General features: G+C 36.3%; 1 protein-coding gene across 1 annotated transcript; it reads right to left on the reverse strand.

Moving 5' to 3' along the window:
- Positions 1-310: 310 nt before the first annotated feature.
- LOC107780543 (putative sodium/metabolite cotransporter BASS1, chloroplastic) lies at positions 311-5,047 on the reverse strand. Its single transcript, XM_016601095.2, has 7 exons — positions 4,393-5,047; positions 2,767-2,860; positions 2,658-2,691; positions 2,500-2,554; positions 1,382-1,465; positions 1,008-1,295; positions 311-752 (listed from the first exon to the last, which is right to left on the reverse strand). The coding sequence occupies exons 1-7, from the start codon at positions 4,912-4,914 to the stop codon at positions 600-602; spliced, it is 1,230 nt and encodes a 409-aa protein (XP_016456581.1). The 5' UTR covers positions 4,915-5,047; the 3' UTR covers positions 311-599.
- Positions 5,048-10,298: the final 5,251 nt, after the last annotated feature.

A 10,298-nucleotide genomic window follows, 5' to 3' on the forward strand; every position in this document is an offset into this window, starting at 1 on the left:
GCCGAAGTAGAAAAACCCCAGTTTTATTGGTTTAGTTTAATTAAATTTAATAACCCCTACCTGTGGCATCAACTATTTAGGGTGGGACGACAGTTTCAGGGTGATAAGACTTTGCATACCAAGACAGAAAGAAGATTTGACAACATTTATAGGATGCTTTCCCTTTAAAAAAAACATGAATGTCCAAAAAGCAAACCTTGATAAAAAAAAGAAAAATAAAACCACGAATGCTACATATTAGATACTACCCTCCCTAAGATCCACCACCACCACCACCCCCCTCCAACCCCCAAATACGTAGAGATTATAACCATAGGTACTTCAGCGTAATTGATTAATTTTTCTGGTCGAAGCAGTTTTAGAAGTTCCCAGAAGAACATCATGAAATCACCACCAAAAAAATAAAAATGTTGTTGGTATCGAATATCAATGCTGATTACCAGACATCAACACTAGGAAGTAGGAACTTCAAAAAAAGACCCTATAACTCCAAATGACTAACAAGCTTGATGTATCACTTAGCGATCCAGTGCCAAAGAAGAACGCTACAATCTCAGATTCATGAACAAACAATTGCCAAGATACACCAAGAGAGTGACTCACTGCTGCACTTGATCTGGAACAGAACACCTCCAGATACCAGCCAAGGCACTGCCAAATATTGAGTGACAAACACTAGAAACCGCACATGGTACTGCAGTAAGCGGATTACCAAAGTGCTGAGTGGCTAGAACTACTCCAAGAACCGAGTTCTGCAACAAACAAAGTACAATTTAATGACTATACAGCACCTTACTAAAAGGCATGATTTACATCAAGGGCTTATCTAATTATTTAAGTGTCATATTTCCCCTGATTGTTTTTCAGGTGCCATTATGTAATACGATTACAAATATTTTCTTCAGTCATATACTAAGGACTGGAAATGGCAATTTTTTTTGGGGATAAATGGGGGGAGAGAGAGAGAGAGCTCTTCCCAGAGTCTATTTCTGAAATCATTTGCTTACCTGCATGCCGACTTCAATAGATATTGTCCTTGAGGATGATACATCAACCCCGAGCATCCTTGAGAGCACATAGCCAAAGAAGAAACCAGATGCATGAAGAAGAGCAGCAGCTAAGACAACCTGTTGACCTGACATGAGGATTGCAGAAGAACTCTGCGCAATTGCATTTCCACAAAGAACTGCAACAGTTGCTACAGCAATAGGGGGCATCAATGGAGACACAACTTTGACAAGGCTTTTGAAATACTGATTCAGAAATGCACCAGCTAAGACAGGAAGAAGCACCACCTGTATTTTGGCAGGGTTTATAATTCATTATGATAAATTACAATACTACGATACTTATAAGCCAATAACCAGATTAGGAAATGGACCTGTAAAGTGGACATGAAAAGTCCAGCTGCATCCACTGCAACAAATTGCCCTGCAAGTTTCTCTGTTAGGAAAGGGGTCATCACCTGCACGTATAGCCAGAAAGGTCAATTAACTTGAGCTCTCACACCATCAGAAAGGATTAGAGTATCTTCAAGGATATTAAGAGAATGAGACACATGCAACAATAAGAGGAAGTGTGGGAGCTTTTTCCCACGAACAGCCCACCAGTCTTTTAGACAAAAGTTCTCTGGTTGCTTATTAATTGGTGAGATGATAAAATGCTTTGTTTATTACGTTTAGATATAAAGATCGCCATCTGTGTCTTTTCGGAGCAGTCGCAAACACGGATTTGCTTACCAATAATTTTGCTGTTAAAGTTAAACACAGATCAACAATCAAATAAAACTATGTATGAAGAAAACAATTTAAGAACCTAAATCTTTTCTTATATTCTTGACCATCCAAACACACTTTCCTGTTCTGGACTTGACACTTCCATATGACCATTGAATACTCAATGTTACACTCTCTAACTCTGCACCTTGATTGTAGTCTAGAAGCAAAATATTTGGACTGTTTGCACAACAACTCTGGTGGTAGGGATTAATTTAACCGTTTAGAAAAGAAATGATTGTAATTAGTGCTGAAGCCTTCACTTAAATCTGCATAATCTCCCCACCTGAATTTAAAAAATGTCCTGTCTATATCTGATGTCTATCCTGACAGTTCATCTTTGTCTTTGATGAAGGCAACAGTCGACTGCTCTGCAATCTTATTAAGCTTGTATCGCTCTTAGGAAAAAAAGGACCAACTCCTCCAAATGCCTTCATGCTTTTGGGAATCAAGAGAGTTCAAATTCAAAGTAACTTGAAAAAGAAGCTCCCCAGATTTGATTTAGTTGCTTGTTGATTATTCTGTCAATAATGCATTTCTTTGTCGGCCAAAAGCTTTCTTCACAAGACTTTAGAGCTTACCTTACGTTACACATTTTAGAACTATCTCATATTGTTTTAGGTCACTTATGCTTGGGATGCATTAAACACACAACATAAGCGTATGTACAGATATAAACGTCTTATATGCATATTATATTCATCAACCAAACAAAACTACTAACCACGGCAGATAGGGTGCTTGCAGCAGTCATCAATACTGAAAGCGCCACATTTCCACTGCAGTTAATTGACACCTAGTAGGTATTTATAATGGAAACAACAGCAAAACAATAGTAATATGAATAACAATGATACAAGAGAACTTTCCAAAAGTACCTACCGTGCAATGTAAGTGACAATGTTACTTGCCGTCCCTGCAGAAAAATGCATGAGATGCTTAGTAAATGTCTATAAGTAGAGGGTTTGAAAAGGAGTCTAACTAAGCATACCTCCAGGACAGCAGCCAACCAAAATCAAGCCTGCTGCATAATGGGATGGCAAATTTAACAGCTTACTAACAAAATAACCTGATAAAGGCATCACCTACACCAGAAAACAGCCTGTTAACGTGTCCATCCCAAAGAAATTACGCAGGAAATAGATTTTCTTACTCCCTCTGTTTCAATTTAGATGACACAATTTGTTTATCGAGAGTCAATTTGACTAAACTTTAAGCTAAATTGGATTAGTTCAACTCCGCATTTTAAATTAAAATTTATATATCCAAAAACTATACGAAAAGTACTATAAAATGCAGCTTTTCTCATGTCAATATGATTAAAAAAAATACATTTTTTAAAGTTGGCCAAACTTCATACAGTTTGACTCTCGATAAGCGAAATGTGTCATCTAATTTGAAATGGAGGGAGTAGTAGTTTGTGGGATAAACTGCAAATCTAGCGCAGGTCATCACAAGAAATGGACAACGAATGACAAGGTAAACAGAAATGCGGAACAAGTTCACTTTATATAGAAAGCGTTTTCCGAGAGACATCACAGGAAGTGCAACTTCTTGAACAAAAGAGAGGATGGACAAATAGAACAAACTATTAGTTTAACAAGGAAAAAAGAAGTCAAGGGAAGCATATATTTGAGTTGCAATCTAAGAGCTAACATTCAAGAGGAAGAAAATGCATTATCGGAAGCTGACAAATCTGGATAAAATCGACAATTGGCAGCTTAAGAACACAAAACCAAAATAATATCAGTTTTCACCCTAAAGGGAAGGAATCCCCATATAAATCTTAACCCTAACTAAGTCTTCTGTCTTTAAATGGTGAAATGCACTTGGTAGCAAAGTGCTACAATTCATTTCGAATTTGCATATGGTTTTTGGAAATGTATTTACAAGTTGTCAGCATACTTCATCCATATCATTTTAGCATCTTGTTCATGGAGCAACAAGGAGTTGGATGGTACCAAACTTAAGAACTCAGAGAACAAACAAACGATTAATTTCTAAGTTAGAGAAAAAAAAGTTGCCCCTAGGGCTTTGGTTCGATGCCAAAGGTAGTATAAAGAAAAATGTGCGGTAGGCGGACATCATTGGACCACAAGTAACCGTAGCATGGGGGTCTATGAGTTCAAATCCACCACGCATCCAAGCTAAAAACAACGGATTTATTGGTTATCAATCAAATTACAGAGTAAATGTTGCTCCTTCTTCAGCCACAAATGTAGACTAAAATGGACAAAGCTTCATACATCAAAACAATATTTGGGTATAAATGTTACCTCTATTACTTTGGCTGGATTATTTCTAGCTGCATGCTTACAACACCGGTCAGGGGCGAAGGCACAAGCCGACCTACTGCTTCGGCCGAACCCTAGCTTTTGCTCAAGTGATGTATTTGGTGTTTTGAATTCATGAAATATGTATAGATATTAAATCTAGAACAAAATTATTAACACTTGAAATCGTGGTCCCAAAAATCAAGAACCTAAAATCCTGGCTCCACCTCTGACACCGGTGATAATTTGGACCTTTGATTGATCAATTTACTTATTCATTAACATTTCACAAGTACGCTAAAAGGAGTAATAAATATTCAAAGGACAAAAAGTTAATAAAATACCGAGTACTGAAGGACGAAACCGCAGAATAACTGTTTAGGCATAGCTAAAGCAGAACGAAGGTCATCAAAAGTAAGAGTCATTCCCATGCCAAGCATTGTAAGTGTAATACCCATCACGGTCCATTGGGGTTTGACCCAATTATAGGAGTTGGGTTTGAACAGCCCAATTAAGCAACCCAAAGCTACCCATAAAGGAAACAAGACAGAAATGGCCTCCCCAACAGTTTGGATCCAATCCCCGAAGCTTTTCTTGCTGTTATTATCATCTGCAGTAATGGCATTTGACGAATTTGCACACAGAAGGGGCACACTTATTGTCCTGGATGTTTGTGAAATGGGTTTGGGTTTTTGATTCAAAACAAGAATTGGTGAATGGGAGTTTGAGAAGTGAAGTGATTTAGGGGATGGTGAAAAGGGCAAAGGGAGATTTCTAGAGGTGAGATATTGATTGTTGTGTATAAATCTTGTGTGATTGAAGTAACAGGTTTTTGCAGTATTTGGTGTTGATAGAAACGCCTGCATTTTTCCCCCTAGTTCAGTGGCTGTTCACCACTCCGACAACGAAGCAACTTTTCTGCTAGTCACCCATCGTCCATCATTATATAAACTATTCACGAAACTCTTTGGGGTCGTTTGGTAGGAGGGATTAAGTGGGATAAGAGGTGGGATAAAATATATACCTTGTTTGGTTGGAGGTATAAATTAATTCCAGGATAAATTTATATCTCTAATCAAACAATGTATAAATTTAATCTCACCTATTATCGTATCTATCGCATCTTATGTCATTAAATGTGGTATTATTTTATGCCATATCTCAAGTGGTATAAAATAATCCCGAAACTATTTTGTCCTGGGATTTAGGAAATGTCTTTTGTTTTCTTATCCTTTCAAAATAAATTTCACACTAAAATATAAGTATTTAATTATTTTCTAATATCTACAACAATAACAATAACAAAAAAAAAATCAAGTTTGATCCCATAAATGGTATCCGAGGAGAGTAGTGTGTACGCATACCTTACTCCTACCTAGGGATGTTCATGGTTCGGTATTTTTTCCTAAAAAGAAACCAAACCAAGTAAGTCAATTTTTTAAATATTGAGATTAAATTTTCACGAGAGATAGGAATATGAGAATGAGAAGTTGTAATTGACTTGAAACTTAAAGTTGCGAAAGAATCTCAGGAAGAAGGGGGATAACTCTTGTTGGAGATTACCAGAAGTATAGGAATAGGGTAAGTCTTGTTCAACTGTCTTCGAAAAAATAGGAGGCGAAGCAGAAGAAAACTCACTTAACTTTAATTTCGAAGAGTATGTGAGTAAGTTATCATGTAAAACATGCATTGAAGGGGAAGACTTCTTATTAGAGTTTGCATTCAAGTTATCAGATGAATTATGTGTAATATTACTTTGAGAGGAGAAAAGTGTGGGAGAATAATCAAGATTAGGTGATTGGAAATCAGTGTCTCTTAAGATAAAAGGAGTCAGGGAGATACTAGGAAACATTGAGAGATACGAAAATATGTTTTCGATAAATTTAACATGCCTAGAAATTAAAAATTTATTAGTAGTAGGATCCAAGCACTTGAAACCTTTGTGCTTGGTGGAAGTTCCCAGAAACAAGCATGGAATTGAACGAGGTTCGAATTTATTTTTATGACCAAGAGAAGCAAATGGAAAACATAAGCAACCAAATACTTTAACAAGGTTATAATCTGGGGAACACCCAAAAATTATTTCCTAACGTGTGTCACACCTCCTTTTTCGCCCGCGCCGCCTCAAAGGGGCGCAGTAGAGAGTTTTTTCCAATTAAAGGACAATCGAAACGAGATTTATTTATTATTTCAGAGTCGCCACTTGGGAGATTTATGGTGTCCCAAGTCACCGGTTGAATCCCGAATCGAGGAAAATATTGACTTTGTTTAACAGTCTGCGCACCAGAAATTCGGATAAGGAATTTTGTTAACCCGGGAGAAGGTGTTAGGCATTCCCGAGTTCCGTGGTTCTAGCACGGTCGCTCAACTGTCATATTCGGCTTGATTATCTGATATAATACATGTTGAACATATGTGCGAATTTTATCTTTTAACCGCTTTTATCATTATTATTATTTTTATCGAGAATTGCAATATCGTGAAAATATATCTCGAACCACGTCACATCAATGTACCCGTGGTTATCGACATATTTCGACTCTGTTGAGATTTGGATTTGGGTCACATAAATGTGCACCCGAGTTTAAGAAAATAAATTGTTAAAGGCGCGCCTAAAGCGACTAGCGTATCATTATTTTGGGTGAGGCCGTGAAATTTGCTAAATGACCTATCCCGAAGTCTATACAATTATTAACCATTTATTGAGGGCCCCACAACTTGTGCGTTTTATTGGGTGAGACTCATCTCATTTATTTTAAAAGGATAATCCTAAAGTGCCTACATTTTTTCTATTAAATTTGTCTCTAAAAAATGAAAGAGAAAATGTCCTAATTTATTTACATGCTTACGAGTTGTTATAATCGGGTTCCGAACACAATTTGTTAAATCAGAACACAATATGGATAGTCTGTTGGCTAACGTGGACCCAGGCCCAATGTGTATGGCACAAAACTGGACCTGAGCCATCTCATTCACATGTTACTACCTAGTTACATTATACTAGGCATGCTCACAGTTTGTCAAATTAAAAAAAAAACTTGGCAATCTAATTTTAATCCTAGACCATTTACATGCTGAAATTAACCAATAGTATCTAGCTAAACAATATTCCTACAAGTTCCGAAACGGTCTATTCGTTTAATGAGCTAATTGTTGAATGTTTAAGAATAGTCTAAATCAGCTAACATACTTTTTGAGACATGATAATCATCAAACAATAACGAACTAACTGAACAGAATTACCACACCATTTTTTATTTATTAGTAATATATAGACAGTTCGTCCACTAAGCTACTGTCAGATGTTCCATTATATATCTTAAACAACTACATGATTCTGATTAGAGGAAGCTAAATAATGTGTATATATACAATTAAAATTCAGAATATAACTAAGATAAATTCAGAACTTCAACTCTTCATTTCATATTCATGCTTCATGTTTTAGTTTACAGTAACCAGCGTGTCAGTTGTGTACCTGATATTGGAAGCAAAAGAAAAGGAAGATCAGCAGAAATGCAGTAGCATACGACAACAGCAACACCCAGCAACAGATTTTTTAAAAAAACGAGCAGAAATCCAGCAACACCCAATGAAACAGTGGCAAATAGCCAAATAGCAACCCAGGAAAAACCAACTTGAAACCCAGCAATACCAAACAATCACAGGCAGAATGCAGATTGAACCAGAAGCAAAAAATGCAATGGAACCGTTCTGATTTTTGTTCTTTTAGCACTCAAAATAGAACACGCTCAAACTACTGACTCTAAAAAAGAAACTGAATTCTTAACGTTAAAATCTAGTTCTTTTCTCTCAAATTCTGACTCTCCAAGATTTAAAAGTCAGTCAATTTTTAACTTGAATTCTGAATCTCTTCTCCTTTTTTTTATATTCAGAAAATTCTTTCTTTTAAACTCTCTTCAAATTCGAATCCTCAAAAATCTTTTAATCTTTTCGAATTTTTTTCTCCCAATATTCAGCCAAAATCCCCTCTAATTCTGTCCAAGTCTGCTCTATTTATGTCTCATAACAGACCCCTTAATCAATTAAACAAATAATAAAACAATCTACTTTCTCTTACCAAACCCACTACTACATAAAAAATGCAATTATTATTTTATTTAATCAATTTTTCTTGAGCCCCGTAATCCTACTATGTCTTGTTCCCCATTATTGATTAAACAAATGCATTATTCCCCACTACCACATGTCTTGTCCCCCACTATATTATTTTAATACTTTATTTTAATATTATTAGCTTAGTGGACAGAGCACTCAAAATAAATAATTGTTCAGATTTTCAATTCCAAAAATACCCCTCTGAAATTACTGAAATTACCATTATACCCCTGAAAATACTACAATTTACCATTCTACCCACATCAGCTATAACCAATTCACCTAATCAATTAACCAAAATACAACAACTATAACCAATCAAACCTGACAATTGACAACTAATAATCAAACTCTGCATAATAAACTTGCCAAACAAACTCCTAATCGACAACGTTCATGAATTAACAACACAGTCAGATTCATTTCCGAACAAACTCAGCAGAACAAACAAGTAAATACAAATCACTAAACTCGATCATCAATCGAACCTCGAATTAAATCCAACAACATTACAACAAAGATGAATGATTCAAACTAAATCAAAAATTAAAAACCAAAACATAAACTCACATTAAATCACTGGATTAAAAACGATCATCAAGCAAAAAATGAACACGAATTAAATCTAAATTAAACAACAAAGATGAATGATTCAAGTGATTAAACTAACACACTTCTATATTAAAACTAAACAAAAACAAATGAATAAAAACAAAACGAAGAAATAATCAAGAAATGAAAAACAACGAACAAGAAAAGAATCAAACATATACTGATTTCAAATCCGAGAATATCAAACAAAATACGGACAGAAATGAAACTTAAACCAACTAACCGGAAATGAACAACGACGAACTCGAACGGAAATGGCAAACTCGAACCAAGACTGCCAACGACCTAACGGATCTCGACTTCAATGAAAACCCACCTTTTCTTTTAACCTTGACGAACTCAGACTGGACCTCACCGAACGACGAACAACAACGGACTCAAACAAAACCAAACGAAACCTTGACAGAACTTCGCCGGACTTTAACCGGACTGCCTCGCTTTTCCTCCGTGTGTGTGCGTGTGGTCATGGAAGCAGCTGGGGTTTCAGCCATGGGAGGGTAGCCATGGGAGCTTGGGACGAGGAGATGAAGCAGCAGCAATGGCTGCTAGACATGGAGCGACAAACTGTTTGGTTGCTTGGTGGAGCTCATTTTTGGACGGGAGGTCGACGGACTGGTGAAGACGAAGAAACAACAACCATGGTTGTTGGTCATTCATGGTGGAGCTGGGAACAAAGAAGAAGAAGAAGAAGAAGGAGCAGCCATGGCGGTTTGGGTGGACGACGAGGAGGGGTGTTGTTCTTCGATGAAGACGAAGCTTGGGCAGCAACTGGTCGTGAGGAGGAGGCTGGAACTGGAGCTTGGAGTCAGCCATGGGAGCTTGGGACGAGGGAAAGTGGGGTGGTTTTGGAGAAGAAGAAGAAGAGAGGGGCGGGCGGGTAGCTTTTAGGGTTTTTTAGGGTAAAAAAAAATGAAAATGGGGGTATGAGATTAACCATAGTTTGGGTTATGGGGCGGACTGGGTCGGGTCGACCCGGTGGGGTTATTTGATTTGGGCCATGGTTGATTTAAATTAGAAGGTATCCCAATCCGATTTTCTTCCTCTTTTATTGCTTCTTTTTTCTTCTTTTATTTTCTCTTAAACTAAACTAAATTCTAAAAATCCTAAATTATCATATAGAACTAAATTAATTTATAAAAGTGCAAATTAACTCTCAATAACAATTAACACACAATTAAATAGCAATTACGATAAAATCACACAATTTGGACATTAAATTCTAAAAATGCAACGTACAATATTTTTATGATTTTTTGTTCTTGTAAAAACAAACTTAATTGCTCCTAATTGTAGAATTAAATCCTAAATGCAAATGCGACATATTTTTGTATTTTTTATTAATTTAACAAATAAACATGCATGGACAAAATACAAATAATTATCAAAATTTGAGAGAAAAATTCTCAAAATTGCACACAAAGGAAAATTGTTTTATTTTGAATTTTTTGGGAGTATTTCTCTCATAGGGCAAAAATCACGTGCTTACAACGTGAACTAAAGTTAAGAACTGGAAGAGGGA

Source organism: Nicotiana tabacum, chromosome 8 (assembly GCF_000715075.1).
Source record: "Nicotiana tabacum cultivar K326 chromosome 8, ASM71507v2, whole genome shotgun sequence".
NCBI lineage: Eukaryota > Viridiplantae > Streptophyta > Magnoliopsida > Solanales > Solanaceae > Nicotiana > Nicotiana tabacum.

Coding starts and splice junctions, on each gene's coding strand:
- LOC107780543 (XM_016601095.2), bottom strand. CDS start 4,914: ATGCAGGCGTTTCTATCAACACCAAATACTGCAAAAACCTGTTACTTC. Junction 2,861..4,392: donor GTTTCGTCCTTCAGTACTCG/GTATTTTATTAA, acceptor TTTCTGGTGTAG/GTGATGCCTTTATCAGGTTA. Junction 2,692..2,766: donor GGTTGGCTGCTGTCCTGGAG/GTATGCTTAGTT, acceptor ATTTTTCTGCAG/GGACGGCAAGTAACATTGTC.